This window comes from Littorina saxatilis, linkage group LG17, assembly GCF_037325665.1.
Source record: "Littorina saxatilis isolate snail1 linkage group LG17, US_GU_Lsax_2.0, whole genome shotgun sequence".
Classification (NCBI taxonomy): Eukaryota; Metazoa; Mollusca; class Gastropoda; order Littorinimorpha; family Littorinidae; genus Littorina; species Littorina saxatilis.
Window position 1 is genome coordinate 59,315,860 of NC_090261.1, and position 17,389 is coordinate 59,333,248.

General features: G+C 46.2%; 1 protein-coding gene across 3 annotated transcripts; it reads left to right on the forward strand.

The window, feature by feature from the left end:
• Nucleotides 1-9: 9 nt before the first annotated feature.
• On the forward strand, nt 10-16,375 carry LOC138951918 (serine/threonine/tyrosine-interacting protein A-like). Of its 3 annotated transcripts, XR_011451263.1 has the most exons (9): nt 10-150; nt 690-728; nt 1,942-1,995; nt 2,353-2,450; nt 2,977-3,037; nt 10,828-10,904; nt 11,767-11,890; nt 13,130-13,502; nt 13,650-16,375. XR_011451263.1 is itself a non-coding variant. In XM_070323480.1 (8 exons), the coding sequence occupies exons 1-8, from the start codon at nt 100-102 to the stop codon at nt 13,253-13,255; spliced, it is 630 nt and encodes a 209-aa protein (XP_070179581.1). In that variant the 5' UTR covers nt 10-99; the 3' UTR covers nt 13,256-16,375. The 3 variants fall into 3 exon arrangements, 1 of the variants encoding a protein (XP_070179581.1); XR_011451264.1 differs by lacking the exon at nt 690-728; XM_070323480.1 differs by having other exon boundaries at nt 13,130-16,375.
• The last annotated feature ends 1,014 nt before the right edge of the window (nt 16,376-17,389 follow it).

The following is a 17,389-nucleotide window of genomic DNA, read 5'->3' on the forward strand; positions in this document are numbered from 1 at the left end:
GATCCCCCCTTGAACGCAGAAAGGAAAGCAAAACCATCGGCCCAAACCAACGTCACTTCACTAAATTGTCAAAAAGCGCTCCAGTATGAGTATTTCTTGATGGACGACACAATCTCATTTCCAGCTTTACCAGATGGTGCATTTATGAAGGTACGCTATTGATAAAAAGTTTTTTAAAAAACACCTACTGTAGCCGTAGGAGTAGTGATCGATGGATACAGTTTCACCACTACCACAGTACCAGTACCACTGCCACTGCAGTGCAAGGTACCAGTGTATGGGCGGGTGTGTGTGCCTCGTGTGACCCATCTTTCAGAAATGAATTTTTTTTTTAAACAAGAATTCGCCCCCCCCCCCCCCCCCATCCCCCCAAAAAGGTGAGACAACTGTTTTCCTGTGACAACTTTGAACTTTTGGTCATTCAGTGGCTGGCACTCATACACCTCAACTTTTTGTCATTCTGCGGTAGGTAGTCATACTCCTCAACCCACGGGTAAATAAATGTTAAACATTTAAAAAAAAAAGTCTTTTACGTTTTAAATTTAAAACACACCATCCACAAAACTGTTCAACACTGCCTCAGTCATTAAACTACCACTACCACCTCAACACTCCTCCTCTAGCTTTACCTGCATCTTCTTTAGTTCATACATTGACGAGTGTGACTCTAATGATTTTCCATATTTCAGGAAGTAGATTGGCAGTACAAATGGCGTCGGGAAATGCAGGTAATTTGATCAACAGTTTTGTTTTACATCTATAAAATTAATTACTTGTATGGTGCTTTGATATGTCACACATGTTCATAGAATACAGCACGACACCATTATCATGCATGAGAATTGTTTGTTGAAACGCACATTTCAGCCGTAGTAAAATTGATTTTTCTTGAAAAGAAAGTAATGTCCATGAGGAAAATAAGTTAGGGAATGATAAAAAAAAGTTAGTGTACGAATATACATATGTAAGTTTTCAATTGAGGTCTACCGAATGATGTCTCACAAAGTGCGTGGTCGTCCTTGGCGGTTAAGAAAGCCGCCGCGATCATTGCGCAGACGACACTTCTAGACCGCCAATATTTTTTTGTGCATCACGTGCTCCACATAAATCGGCCGGAAACGAAGCAGTTGGGAAACCTGGATATGTTCAGTGTGCCGGGGATTGCTAAATGGAAAATGGGAACAAAAATAATAATAATGATAATAATAATACGAATATTTATAACGCGCACATATCTCACCAGCAGGCGACTCAAGGCGCACATACACTCGTTCACACACACGGAGACTTAAAGTCACTAGCACACACACACCATCAACCATTAAAATATGTACAGTTATTCAGGGTGGGATGGGGTGGGCAGTGTAGAATGCATGGATTATTTGGAAAAAATGAATGTCTTGAGTGCAGATTTGAATGATTCGAGGGACTGTTGTTGACGGAGGGGGAGAGGTAGTGTGTTCCATTGGCTAGGTGCTTGGAAAGAAAATGAGCGTTGACCTGCTGTTTTGAGTTTGGTGTGGGGGATGTTGAGCTTGAGGGAGTCGGCAGATGATCTGAGTGTTCGTGAAGGGACATAGAGAGAAAGAGAGTCGGAGAGATAGGCAGGGGCGAGACCATGGAGGCATTTGTAGGTGAGAGTGTTGATTTTGTAGGTGATTCGGGCAGAAACGGGCAACCAGTGGAGCTGATTTAGGAGGGGGGTGATATGATCTCTCTTTTTCTTTCGTAGGACAAATATCGGGGAAGCTTTTATAGATTATATATGTCCCCTCCTGGGACCCCCTCCGCCTTCCCCCAGGTTTCAGAGTGGGTTTTTTCTGTCAGTTAATTCTCATGCCTTATCAAAATTCAAAGTGTAAAAGCAATGTAACAGAGAATACCAAGGTTGCTTGTACATGTAGTGCTGTATTTTTTTTATGTCGTCATTTACTTTTTCAGGAAATCATCCCTGGCTTGTACCTTGGTCCATATGCTGCTGCCACAAAGTCAAAAGTTAGTTTCTGTGTGTGTGTGTGTGTGTGTGTGTGTCTGTCTGTCTAACTGTCTGTCTGTCTGTCTGTCTGTCTGTCTGTCTGTCTGTGCACATTTGTTTGTGCATGTATGTGCGTTTGTTTAATCTGGGATATTTATGAGGGTTTGTTGGAGATGATGAAAGTTATTATATGCTTTAGAAAATAAACTTGTTGTAAATGATAACAATACTAAAATCCGTGACAAAGTATTCATGATCTTTGTAATGTTTACTGAGTGATGTCATTGATAAGGAGGAAGAAGAAGACTGAAAGCGTATCAGAATCTGACAAAGAAGGTGAAATTTCATGATGAACACATGCATTAACTTTTTTGCAGCTGGAATCGCTGCTAGCCTCAGGTATTACTCACATCGTATGCGTTCGACACCAGCTGGAGGGGAATCTCATTCAACCCAACTTTCAAGACCGCTTTCAGTAAGCTGCAGCAAGTATTCCCTGTAGGAATGTTCAATGCTGCAATTGATTGAAGCTTTTTCAGTATTGGACCATTTTTCTTCTTCTTCATTGACTACATGGAGTTAGCCGTTCACGGCTGTTCACAGAGCTTCATTTCTGCCTCCTTAGCTGCAGGCAGGCTGAGCTATTTTTAGCATCCTTTCCACCACCGCTCTACACAGCCATGCTGGCTCGCTCAGAGCCATACACTGATAAGTACCATCTTCCGGTATATCGCAGTGTAGCATGGAAGCATTTGGGTAAAACAAGCAAGCGAGCTTTACAATATGCTGGCTGCAGCTGTTGGTAGCCTTTGCCTTGACTATTTTTAACTTGCACTAAAATGCAGACCAGGAACAGCCATTCGTTGCCCACACGTATAACTCAGTTCACGCATTTCCACTTAAATTGTCTTTTTTCTCTCTGAAACCAAGACCAAAACAAGAAGAAAAGAAATACCTATCATTGTGTAAGTACTGACGTTGCTTTGCTTTTATTTCTACAGATACCTTGTGCTCGACTTATCAGATGATGAACGGCAAAACATCATACAATTGTTTCCAAAGGTAAGAATAAAAATCAGAATTGTACTTGTACATTTGAATTCATAGACATTCCATGGTAGGAAGAGTAGAGGCTGTAGATTCATCTTCCTGAATAGATGTTGTACATGTACATTGTAGCGAAAAAAATGTGCATGTCTACTTGTAGTTTTATGCACGCTTACTTTATAGCCTACCTATATTTAGATCAGAATACAAATTTAACCTTCACCGTGCTTCCTGGCTCATGCATGAACCAGCCTTACAAAAGTGTTTGTATCTGTAAAAGTATGGGGAGTTTTTGATTAAAACTTAATGTAATCCTCAAACTCCATAGGACCCTCCCATCGACCACTTTCTGAAGTATTATCTTTGTAAACAACTAAATAAACAATAACATAATTTGAACTGGGTAGTCCGGATGATGTGGGTCGTGGGCGACCCATACTCTGCAAAGAGGCAGTAAAAAGTTGATCCCTATTCAGATGGCGTGGGTCGTATACGACCCATTCTCTGCAAAGAGGCGGTAACAAATTTATCCCTATTCGAATGGCGTGGGTTGTATACGACCCATACATTAAATTACATATTCCTACTCCGAATCACATGTAGCAGTTGACTCAGTCTAAAGTGCTAGGTCTGAAAAGGCTACCCGTCTAAGGGGAGCAACCCCAACTAAAAAAGTGTAAACGTAGCTATGGTAATGACGACGCACCCAGGGAGTTACCTCCCCTCCTGCGTACTACGTCACTACTGCTACTGACCACGTGACCCCTATCATTCGACACTTCAGCTTTCTAGGGAGCAGGTCGTGAATTTTTTTGGCTCTAGTGGAAGTTCGCTGTTTGGTGTTTGCTTAGACACCCACCGGCACCCACACCCGTCTCTTCACCCGCTGCACTGGTAGTTGGTGAGCTCGTTCCTTTACTTGTATCGAACGTAATTTTTCAGTTGCTACTTGAAATTTTCGGCCACGTGTTGGTCACGTATTTTGTGGTAGCCATTTTGGAATTTTGTGTCTCCATTTTGTTGTCAGCATGTCTGACGGAGACAAAAAGCGCGAGCGCGGCAAGGCTGATGTGAAAGGGAAAATTAAACCCAAGTCTTCCACTTCTGTCCCTAAGCCTATTTTGGTTGTTGTTTCCGACGCGGCTAACAATGCTGTTATGACGGTCCCTATTTCTGCCCCGAATGACCAGCCGGTTGGGGGGCAGTCTAATCAACCTACGCGTACCGTTGTTTCTCGCTCGTCTTCTCTGCCGCTTGCAGATTCGACGTCGCTGGTTTCATCGTTGCTTTCTTCGCTGGTTCCCGAGCTTCGCACGTTGGTGAGAGAGGAGATGGTGCGTTCTCAGCCTTCGACTTCCGTTGTCCCGTCGATGGCTTCCTTTCCGCTTCCGGCTGTGACGCTGTCCTTGACCGAGGCGGTTGCTTCTGTGCCTTCTACCGCTGTGGTTGGCGACGCAAGTAAGTTGGGCTGGTCCGTAGGTCCTCGTGAGGCCGCTGGACGCTCCCTGCTGGGAAGCAGCCCTTTTCGGCGGGTTCACGACCCGCAAACCCCTGTTCGTTCTCACTTTGGCTTCACGGAAGACCATCGTGTCGATGAGCAATGGCGGCATTTGGTTCAGGCTTCGACGCTTCCGGCACTCGCCGGAAGCGTAGGTCCTCCGACGTACGCACCCGCTGGGGTCGTTTCCGGAGTCGACCAGCCGGTTCCGTCTGCTGCGCTTCCGGCACTCGCCGGAAGCATAGGTCCCCCGATGTACGCACCCGCTGGGGTCGTTTCCGGGGTTGACCGGACGTGGCCCTCTGGGCATTCGGCCTTCCGGCCGCCGTCCACAGTGTCTGCGCTTCCGCTTTTCGCGGTCGCGTCTGATACTTTTCCGGCTCAGACCGGATCTGCTGCTTCTTCCGCTTCCGCTTCCTCTCGGATGGCGGTCGCGGGGGGGCATCACCAGCCCTTTGGGCAGGTGTCTCAGCCCTGGCCGGGGCAGTCAGCGCTTCCGTCTTCGGTTGTTGCTTCGACTGCGGTTCCGGTTCCGGCGGCTGTGGGCATGCCGTCCTCTTACTCTTTCCCTAGTCAGGGCATGAGTTCGGATGGTATTGGAGTGGACGGGTTTCCGGTTTCCGGTTACGGTGTTCACCGCCCTTCTACCAGCAACGTGGACTTCGGTCCTTCGCCGGATGTTTCGGATATTCAGTCCGTCGCCAGCGAGGCTGCACGTGTTGGTTATCCGGAGAGACTCAAAGTGGCTCTTGAGGCCGCTGCTGAGGTCACTTCGAGATATTTCGCGGAAGGGGCTTCGGTCTCTTCGGCTGCCGCTTCGACGGCACCGTCCGCGATGGCTGATTTTCGCTCTGGGAAGGAGGATGACTCATACTTCCGGTTTTTGGAGTCTCCATCCATAGCTTTTCAGCTTTCTCAAGTTTTGGCCAAGCCATCTCCTTCCGGAAGCGGAATTCCTTCACTTCCGGTTCCGCTGCTCGTGCCTCACGGCTCAGTTCCGGAGCTGGCTCAGCAGTGGATGGCTTCGCCTTCTCAGGCTTCTGCATTCGCTCTGTCGTCTCACAGGCGGTTGGTCTTGCAGAAGTCTCCTAGGAACTTGTTGGATGCGTTCGCTCTCCCGCGTTCATCTTTGACAGTTCCTCCGGAGATGCTGGCCTTGTTGGCCAAGCCTATCAAGAAGGATGACGGCGTGCTCTTTTCTGAGAACACGCTGATTGCTTCTGAAGAGGCAGGGCGTCAGCAGCTGGAGCTTGCCTCCATTGCTGAGACTCTCATTCGGGCCCTCTCTCGTGCCCTCACTGATTCGCTGAATCCGTTCTCTCTCAGCGAGGATCAGGATGCGGATGACGTCTCCACTTTGTTGGCCGCTCTTGCGAGGGTCAATGAAGAACAGATGAGACTTTCTGCTGTGCACTATGCGCACTCTGTTATGTGTCGTCGGGATCTCTTCCTGTCACACTCTCAGTTTTCGGATCAGGCGACCAAGGACACTTTGCGTGCCTCACCGGTCTTGGAGGGTTCCCTCTTTGGGCATCTCGTTTTTGATGCCCGAAGACAGGAAATTCAGGCTAACAGGGACCAGCAGTTCTCTGACTTTTCCCTGCACAGCCTTAAGCAGTCCAAGCAGTCTCAGCCTTCTCAGCCTAAGCAGGCTAAGGTTGCTGGCCCTCCCAAACCGGCAGACAAGGGTCGTGGACGTTCCTCTTCTCGGGGCTCGAGAAGACGACCGTCTTCCGGCAGGGGGAGAGGCGGCTCTGGAAGCAAGCCTCACCCCCAATGAAGTGCTCCCGATCTCCCCCCCACCCCGCCCTCCACTCTGGTGATGGCGGGGGGCCCTTCCCGGGCACTTTCCCATTGGCTCGTCTCCATACAGAGTCAATGGATCGTGGGGGTCGTGAGGTCGGGCTTCCGTCTTCTCTGGAAAGATGGCAAGGCTCCTCTGGTCAGGCGTCCGCCGGCGTTCAGGCCTCCCTCCTCGCAGGAAGCCATTTCCGTCCTTCGGTCGGAAATAGACTCCCTGGTGCAGAAGGGCGCAGTGGAGAAAGTCCTCGACCACAGTTCCCCTGGGTTTTACGGACGGCTTTTCGCCGTCCCCAAAGCCTCAGGGGCATGGCGTCCTGTCTTGGACCTGTCGTTCCTCAATACCTTTTTGAGGGAGATAAGGTTCAAGATGGAGACGCCAGCGTCGGTCAGGGACTCTCTCCGCCCGGGAGATTGGGCGACTTCCATCGACCTGACGGATGCATACTTCCACATTCTAATGCATCCAGCCGACCGGAAATGGCTTCGTTTCCGGTGGGCAAGTCAGGTTTACCAGTTTCGCGCCCTTCCTTTTGGCCTGTCTCTCGCCCCTTGGGTCTTCACCATGGTCGTGAGACAGGTCTGCGCGCTGGTGAGGTCGCGGGGTGTCCGGCTACGTGCCTACCTGGACGATTGGCTCATCCTGAGTCAGAGTCAGGCGGGGTGCGAGCAGGATACCCAATCGGTTCTTCGGGAGGCCAACATGTTTGGCTTCTCGATCAACCGATCAAAGTCGGAGCTGACACCGTGTCAGACGTTCACCTACTTGGGAATGTCTTTCGACACGGTGGCTTGGACTGTTCAGCCCTCTCAGAAGAGGGTGGACAAGCTCCAGGCGTGCATACGCTCCACTTTGCCTCTCCCGAGGGCCTCCCTGCGGACTTTGGCCTCCATCTTAGGGCAGATGGAGTCCATGGCTCTCCTGGTCCCCTTGGGGAGGGTCCACAAACGTCCCTTTCAGCTGGCGCTGAAGCCGTTCGTGGACTCTCCCACGGTGGATTGGAATGCCCTCATCCCTCTCCAGGGATGGTTCCAATCCGCTACCCTTCCGTGGCTGGACACGGAGTGGGTGTGCAGGGGCGTGCCGATAGCCCTTCCTGCCCCAGATTTGGACCTGTTCACGGACGCGTCCTTGGTGGGGTGGGGGGCTCACACAGACCAGCTGACTGCGTCAGGTCTGTGGTCGGCAGATCAGAGGATGCAGCACATCAACTTGCTGGAGCTAGAAGCCGTGGCTCTAGCTCTAGACAAGTTCCGGCCCTCCCTTCAGACCAAGCATGTTCGTCTGTTTACAGACAACACGACAGTGGCAGCTTACATCAACAAGCAGGGAGGGTCGCGGTCTCCGTCGCTTTCGGCCAGGGCCTGCGAGATCCTGATTTGGTGTTCAGAGCATCAAATCAGGCTTTCGGCCAGGTACCTGCCCGGAAGCTTGAACACTCTGGCGGACGCGCTCAGCCGCTCCGACAGAGTGCTTCAAACAGAGTGGACCATCACTCACGGAGCGCTGGATCGTCTCTGGTCTCTTGTGCAGAAACCTCAGGTGGACCTTTTTGCCACCAGGTTCTCGAAGAGACTACCAGTGTTCGTCTCACCATTCCCGGATCCCGAGGCGTGGGAGACGAACGCGATGGACATTTCCTGGTCAGGCCTGGAGGCTTACGCGTTCCCGCCATTCCAGTTGCTCACGCGAGTTCTCAGGAAGGCGGAGCAGGAGGGCCCGTCCCTCCTGCTGATCGCTCCTCTTTGGCCGTCTCAGCCGTGGTTCCCGGACCTGCTGAGACTCACCCAGGGCCCTCCCATTCCTCTCGCTCTCACGCGAGGAGAACTGGTACAGCCTCACACCGGCAGCCTCCACGCAGAGCCTCAGATGCTGAATCTTCACGCGTGGAGGTTGTGCGGTCTTCTCTGAGGCGCAAAGGGGCATCAGATCTGACCATGGACCTGGTAGGACGCTCGCACAGAGCATCTACCTCGTCCGTTTATGAGTCACATTGGAGGGCCTGGGTTACCTGGTGTCACGAGCATCGGCTGGATGCTACGGCGCCCCGCACGATGCACGTGGCGAACCATCTTGCTTTCATGTCCTCTCAGGGAGCTTCTGCTGCCTCGTTGAAAGTAAGAAGATCGGCCATCTCGGCGACCCTACGCCAGATAGGTCGCTCTATAGATGTTAGTGGCGTGATCGCAGGAGTCATCAAGGGCGCTTCCCTTTCTGACGTCAAGTCTCGTACGCCCGTTCCTAAGTGGGATCTCTTATTGGTCATGGAGTTTCTGCGTTCAGCGGATTTTGAACCTCTCAGAGATGCCAGTTTTGCGAATCTTACACGCAAGTCCCTTTTCCTTTTGCTGCTAGCATCGGCACGAAGGGGCAGTGAGATCCACGCTCTTTCCGGTAATTCGGACGACATTTCCTTTGAATCGGATGGGTCCGTTACCTTGCGGTTTCGACCTGAGTTTCTTGCAAAAAACCAGGCTCCCGAGCGAGCTTCTCCTTTGGTTCATGTCAGGCCGTTGTCCACTATTCTGGCTCCGAATGACCCAGACTTAGTAAATTGCCCTGTTAGAGCCCTTCACATCTACCTTGCCCGTGCTCAGTCTCTTAGATCCGCAGCTCAAAAGCTTTTGTTTATATCTCTCAATACGGAGAGACATAAGGATATTACTAAGACGACTCTGGCCCGGTGGGTGTCGGCGCTCATTAAGCATGCTTACGAGTGGAGCCGCCGCAATGAAGGGGGAACACAGCCTGTCCTTCCTCTGGAATCAGCTCGGGCTCACGAGACGCGAGCTTGGGCTTCCTCCTTGGCCGTGTTACGATCAAGAAGACTGGAGGAGGTGCTACACACCGCATACTGGCGTTCCGAGGATGTCTTCATGAATTTTTACCTGCGTGACATCTCGGCTCTTCGCCAGGATGGATCTAGAGCTTTGCCTGCCATGGTGGCAGGGGGTCAGCTCTTGACAAGGATTTGAGAGTGAGTTTGAACTTTTTCTTTCCCACCGCCTTGTTGTTTCAATCTGCTACATGTGATTCGGAGTAGGAATATGTAATTTAATCGAAAATTTTATTGTAAATTTTCATTTAATAAATATACCTACCCGAATCACATATCGTAGTCCCTCCCACCTACCCCGCTTATGATTTGGAGATTTTATTCTTCGAGTCGAATGATAGGGGTCACGTGGTCAGTAGCAGTAGTGACGTAGTACGCAGGAGGGGAGGTAACTCCCTGGGTGCGTCGTCATTACCATAGCTACGTTTACACTTTTTTAGTTGGGGTTGCTCCCCTTAGACGGGTAGCCTTTTCAGACCTAGCACTTTAGACTGAGTCAACTGCTACATGTGATTCGGGTAGGTATATTTCGATTTTACATTAAATCCTTCTTTAAAAGTATGAGTCGTACACAACCCACATCATCCAGACTGTGCAGTTCAAAGCGTAATCCGATCAAGGTTACTTTTTACATTTAGTCAAGTTTTGACTAAATGTTTTAACATAGAGGGGGAATCGAGACGAGGGTCGTGGTGTGTGTGTGTGTTAGTGTGTGTAGAGCGATTCAGACTAAACTACTGGACCGATCTTTATGAAATTTGACATGAGAGTTCCTGGGAATGATATCCCCGGACATTTTTATTTTTATTTTTTTTATAAATGTCTTTGATGACGTCATATCCGGCTTTTTGTAAAAGTTGAGGCGGCACTGTCACACCCTCATTTTTCAATCAAATTGATTGAAATTTTAGCAAAGCAATCTTCGACGAAGGCCGGTCTTTGGTATTGCATTTCAGCTTGGTGGCTTAAAAAATAATTAATGAATTTGGTCATTAAAAATCGGAAACTTGTCATTAAAAAAATTTTTTTTTAAACGATCCAAAAACAATTACATCTTATTCTTCGTCATTTTCTGTTTTCAAAAACATATACATATGTTATATTTGGATTACAAACAAGCTCTAAAAATTAAAAATATGAATATTATGATTAAAATTTATTGTCCGAAATCGATTTAGAAACAATTTCATCTTATTCCTTGTCGGTCCCTGATTCCAAAAACATTTAGATATGATATGTTTGGATTCAAAACAAACTCAGTACGCTAAAAAGAATAGAGATACAGAAAAGCGTGTTATCCTACTCAGCGCGACTGTTCTGGCTTGTCGATTTCACTGCCTTTGCCAAGAGCGGTGGACTGACGAAACTACGAGTATGCGGTCTTGGTGAAAAAATGCAGTGCTTTCAGTTTCATTCTGTGAGTTTGACAGCTTGACTAAATGTTGTTATTTCGCCTTACGCGACTTGTTTTTTTTTTTGCGTTGTTTGATTTTACAGATTTTTTTGTTGTTGTTCTTTTTACTTGTCAAAAACATTTCTCTAAATCTCCTTTGTGAAGTAAAAATCAACAGACTTGTTGGTATCCCTCAGATTGTTGAGTTCATTAGTACATTGTTTCATGCATTTTCATTTGTCTTAGCATAAATCAAAGATGTTATTGGTGTTTTCAGGTGAATGCGTTCATCAGCAGTTGTTTACAACAGAGAGGCAAAGTCTTAGTCCATGGGAATGGCGGAACTTCTAGAAGGTATCAAGGTCTATGAAATTGTCATTTGAGTGTTTGTGTGATATAATGTTGACTTTTGACATTTTGTTTTGACTATGTACATGATGTGGGAATAAAGGAATATATCGGAATAAAGACAGAAAGTAAAGAACAATGCTCTGCACCTTTTCTCCTGTTGTTTCAAGGTAATCTTATAAAACACTGTTTCCCTGAAGAAAAAAATTATTCGCTTCAATCTTTGTGGGTTGGAGAGTGCACAAAATTTAAAATTTTGATGCTCAAGGATTTAATCCAAAAGAAGATGACCCAGAGCAAGTTTCAGTTTGAAGATAACCTTTAATGAAAACAATTTTTTTTTTTTTTCTACATTTTTTTTACTGTGTCAATCTTTTCTTGATATTTGTTCAAAGTAGACAACGATGCTCCCCCCCCCCCCCCCCCATCATTTCAACTCCATAGGAAAGCAAACAAAACCACACAAAACACACACACACACACACACACACACACACACACACACACACATCTTCGCGTGAGCATGCCGCAAGCGAGCAAACAATTATTTGTTTCACTCATATATGGCAGACTAAAGTGTGTCTACCGAAGCCTCTAACTTGTACAGTCGAAACCTGCGCTCGCGACCTCCTCTCAGTAATGACCACATGTCCATAACGACCATCGTAAAGAATCCCATACAAGTTTTGTTCATATATTATTCACCTTTCCAAAGCAACCACCTGTGTTTAACAACCACATTTGGTTGCAGGTCTCTTTGGTGGTCATTGAGGATAGGTTCCACTGTGCATATATTTATTTGACCATGTTAATGAAGCAGTTTGCATTTTTGATATTAACTGCTAGTCCCAGCTATGATCTGTTTCAGCGCGGCACTGGTGATTGCTTTTGTGATGCAACACTTTGGACTTTCCTACGACGATGCCTTCTGCTTGGTTCAGAAGCAACGATTCTGCATCTGCTTGAACGAGGGATTTGTACAACAGTTGAAGGTGGCTAGCATGCACCATCTCTCCCCTCATTCTTCAAGTGTCTGCCTGTCTGTCTTCTCTGGTTGTCTGTCTGGGACGGGGCGTGAACTACAGTGGCAGAGTTTGCTTAAGTCTGTTTGCGTATACACTTTACTAGATATAAGGCATGAAAGAGGCTTCATTTGACAATTCAGTGGTTTCCCTCCTGTCCCGCTTCACAAAGTCTTTTTACAGAAAATTCAGTGCCAAAGCTTTCGTGAAGTGAGCTTTGTGAACTAGACTTCGCAAAGTTAATACCAGGCTTAAAGCCATATGTACTCGATGACTATACACGCTAATTGCTTTACCAACAGCTGGAGACAGACTAAATTAAGTTCCCTGCAAAATATTGTGGTCTAGGACCCCTTAAATGTTGAGATATTTGAATTTTCATTTTGATCTGGATCGTCCTATTTATAGATTTGGCAACACATGTAACGTTGATGCAAGGGAGAGAACACCGCGGCTTTGTTGACATCCTTACTTTTTCAGAGGCTAGAACAAGCTGTAATGCATGTATTATGGTCCGCGCATGGTGACGTATCGTCATTATATGGTCTTATGGTGCGTTTGACATCGATTGTGGGCAAACTACACTTTGTAAACACGGGAGTGCGTTAGTATGCCTTTAAAGGAAGCTGAAAAAAAGCGCTTTTAAATAAAAGGATAGAGTCTCTGCATGGAGGTCACTTTAAAGATTGTATTAATGGAAAATCTGAGGATTCAAGGCTGTTAAAGGCTGCCATACTCGTAGCGTTCATTAATTAATTCATATTGTTTACATGTGCCAATAATGTTATAAAACTGTACCTAAGGGGATATAATAACGATTGGCTGCAGCTTTCGAACACAAAAAATTATTTCAGTATTGCAAAGTGGTGTTCATAGTGTCGAATGTAAACAGAACAGTCTCAAACGCCATCTTTGGTTTACGAAACGTCACGGTCTAAAAATAGCCCAAGTCCTGGAGAACTGTTGCTAAACAATGCAATAAAGAATTAATTATTTCTCGTAATTGGTAAGGACTTCAAACCTAAAACTTTGTAGGAAGCTTAATTTATACATCCCCGCAACGATGGGAAAAGCCCTGGAAGTAATTAAACTAATTAAATAGGACTATGTCAGCCTTTAAAGGAAGCATGTCTTCAAAATTGGATCCAACTGTAGCAGATTGTGATGCATGAAGATGGATAACTTGTGTTGTTGTTGTTCTCTTTGCAGGAATATGAGCCAATCTACAGAGCCCAATTACTACAAGGAACAAGGCAAACAGAGGCAAGGCTTTCCTTGAAGAGAAAATTTGAGGACGACCAGGATACTTCCATGGACTGTGATCCCTTATCTTGAGACCTACATTTCTCACTGTGATTTCATGTTTTTTGTGTTACTGTGAATACAGTATGCATATTTGGGTAGAAGAAGACAAAAGTTTGTACAAAAGCGAGAGGGAAGCATGTGTGTGTGTGTGTTTGCGTTCGTGCATGTGTGTGTTTGTGTGTGTGCATGTGCACATGTGCTTGCACGTTGCGTCTCTGTGGAATGGTGGTTGTGTGTGACGGGCGTGGTGGTAAGACGTCGGCCTCCTAATCGGGAGGTCGTGAGTTCTTCTTCTTCTTCTCTTCTTCTGCGTTCGTGGGCTGAAACTCCCACGTACACTCGTGTTTTTGCACGAGTGGAATTTTACGTGTATGACCGTTTTTACCCCGCCATTTAGGCAGCCATACGCCGCTTTCGGAGGAAGGTCGTGAGTTCGAATCCCGGTCGCTGCCGCCTGGTGGGTTAAGAGTGCTGAGTGGAGATTTGTCCGATCTCCCAGGTCAACTTATGTGCAGACCTGCTAGTGACTTAACCCCCTTCGTGCGTACACGCAAGCACAAGACCAAGTGTGCACGGAAAAGATCCTGTAATCCATATCGGAGTTCGGTGGGTTATGGAAGCACAAAAATACCCAGCATGCCTACTCAATGAAAGCGGAGTGAGCTGACGATGCTCTCAGAGCATAGTGTGGGGAACCCAAATGGGCAAACGAGCTCAATCAATGAGGCTTATATCGCGCATATTCCGTGGGTACAGTTCTAGGCGCTCTGCAGTGATGCCGTGTGAGATGAAATTTTATACGGCCAGTAATTGCAGCCATTTCGGCGCATATTTACCTTTCACGGCCTATTATTCCAAGTCACACGGGTATAGGTAGACAATTATTAACTGTGCCTAAGCAATTTTGCCAGGAAAGACCCTTTTGTCAATCGTGGGATCTTTAACGTGCACACCCAATGTAGTGTACACGGGGGGGAGTTCGGACACCGAAGAGAGTCTGCACACAAAGTTGACTCTGAAATAAATTTCCGCCGAACCTGGGATCGAACTCACGCTGACAGCGGCCAACTGAATACAAATCCAGCGCGCTACCAACTGAGCTATATCCCCGCCCCACACTTAACCAGACAAATTCTGGAACGCTGAAGAAGAAAAAGAAGAAGGTGGTTGTGTGGAAGTGTGGTTGTGTGGAAGTGTGGATGTGTGGAAGTGTATGCAGCTGTCCAAGTGTAATGAAGAGAACGCTCACGATGTGAATATTGTACATGCAGGAGAGACTATAACATCAAAATGGAGCAGAAAGGAAGAACTTGCATTGAGTGCGTGCAGCTATATCTTTTATTCATCAAAATATGTCCACGAGGGTGGACACACCTATGAGACAGTGTTTGACCGAGTACTGGAGGAATTGTTTTGGTGAGGCGTGAGGGTGGGTTGTTCGGCCTACTCATATGCCTCTGAGAATTCTCGCTCGTTCAGTTTCATGTGACATCTGCAGCCCTTACAAAAAAGAAAAGTCGCTGCGACCTCGCTGTGAAGTCACAGCGATCTAACCACATCGCAGCAACTAGTCGCAGCTGGTCACGGCTAGCCGCGATGTTGGCGCGAGCCTCGCAACAACATTGCGACCTTGGCGCGAGCCTCGCAACAACAACGCGGCTAGCTGTGACCCTGGCGCGAGCCTCGCGACAACATTGCGGGTAGCTGCGACCTTGGCGCGAGCCTCGCAACAACATCAAAGTTAGCTGCGACCTTGGTGCAAGCCTCGCAACAACATCGCAGGTAGCTGTGACCCTGGCGCGAGCCTCGCGACAACATCGCGGGTAGCTGCGACCTCACAACAGCAGGTGTCAAAACCCGGTTACATGAGCCATACATGATATCTGAATAACCTGTACTATTTTGTCAATGAAGATTTTGATGACTTTTCATATCGATTCTCATTCCTCATGATATGAAGTGCTCTGTTAGTACTATTGAGTTAAAACAATCTTATTGCAGAACTTTTTTAATTTAACCGTGCTTTTTACAAAATGTAACCTCTAAGATTGAGAAGCTATAATAACACTTGTACAAAACATCATGTGTGTTTTTGCCTCTACTGTGTTATTACTGATTTGTATATATTTACACATATTATTTTCCCTGCGTTTCCAATTTTTATGCAACACCACGACAGCAAGTAGTTTCATTTTGGGTTTTATAAACAATGGAGAATGGTGTTTTTTGCTGAATTCATTTTATTACAGACAAATATGTCAATGGGTGTAATTAACTTAGAACAATAATCACACTGTGTAGCCAGGCTAAGTTTTTGAGTTTTAGTGTGTGTCAAAGAGGAAGATGGTCTTACCCCATGTAAAAGCATGAACAAATATGTCATGATGCACATTATTGTTTATGTGAAAAAGAAAATATCTTTTTGTAATGCTCCTTGATTTCTTTTGACCATGGACAGCGTTTATGTATATATATTTATATGCATACAGCATTTTATTTTGAATTGATAGGCTGGAAGAAGGATTCGTCCAGTAAAAGAAGGATTTGTCCAGAGAAAGTATCGTCCTTGTTTAAGTAAATTTCAGTTTAGTTTGACCTTTCCTCTGTTGCCTTTCACCCCGTAGATCTCAGCATGTTCATATACTTAAAATTACATTTAGTTTCGTATTCATTATTTTAAAAGATTTTACTGAACTGAGACCAGATTTCTTGTGGCTGTACTCCACAGGCACAGAGAAAGAATGAAATGTATGTCAGTATTTGACTCACCTGAGTAATCAGTGAGTCTTACTATAATGAGCAGTGTCTGTCTGTATGCCATGAACAAAAATGATAATGGCAAGGTTTCTCAGATCGGTGTTTTTTCAAGTTAGAGCCTCCAAAATTCACACACTTGGGGCCAAGTTTTTATCTGTGGGGTATTAATAGGATTAGATAACTGTAAATGGATACAGGTCACAAATGGGTCAAGTTTGGTTCAATAAGTTCTCTTGAACATTTGTTTATGAAGCTAGCGCAGCAACCATTTTGTCGAATGATTTATATGTTACTTATGACAAAATATGTGAGTTGTATAAGCATTTGCTTTTCTTGTTCATTCTTTGCAGTGCACAAACATTCAAAAGTATAATAATAAATATAAAAAAATATTGTTGGTGTTCATTTCACACTTTGTTCTGATTAATGGCCATGCCTGTGATGATCGCGAAGGATGTTTTCAGCTGTGAGAAATTAAACTTGTGCACATTGCTAAGCTATTTTGAATTAGCTTAGTTGAAGGTTTTGACAGCTCTCTCTCTTCCTCCCCCCTTGCTCTCTCTTTAATTCTCTCTCTTCACACACAGGCACGTGCACACACACACACACTCACGCACGCACGCACACACACAACCACACCTTAATAGTTATTACATTTAAAGGTTGTTTCCACTCGGACAGACACACACGCACGCGCACACACACACACACACACACACATTGATACACATCTCATATAACGAACAACTAGTATAGCACCCTGTTCACCTGCGTCATTCCCAGTCAGTTGGGAAATTTGCAAAATCCCCGATTTGTCGTTCCCATTATCACACAATTGCCCTCACTGAACTAATTGATGGACTGAAAATCAATAATTGCCAGGTTTGTTAGAGCCTGAAGAACGTATTACAAGCAAGGTACATTTCATACCCTGCAAACAATGAAGCACGTACCGAAAATCAACGGACTGGATGCTTGCAATGCAGAGTGGAATTGCTTTTAGCTCAATGCATATTGCATATTGACATAGGTGTCACTTACGGGAGCGGGAAACGGAGAGAACTCAGAAGAGAGAGAGCTATAAGGCTGGGCCCTTTCTTACAATCTGTCCATGAGACAGACACACACACAACCACAACAACATCAACAACCACATACACACTGCACACACACACAAACAGCACCAACAACACTGACAAAACAATGATGCGGATGATGCTGATGATGATACCTGATAACTCGATCATTGGTAGAGCAGTGAGCTTAATGTGATACTTGGGTTACGAGTTCGAATAGTCCAGGGACGGATACTGACCGGTCAACTTCATGTGCACTCAGAGATGGTATCCATATCCCACTTCCGTGTAACCAATGCGGTACGTAAAAAGGGGGGGGTGGGGTGGGGGT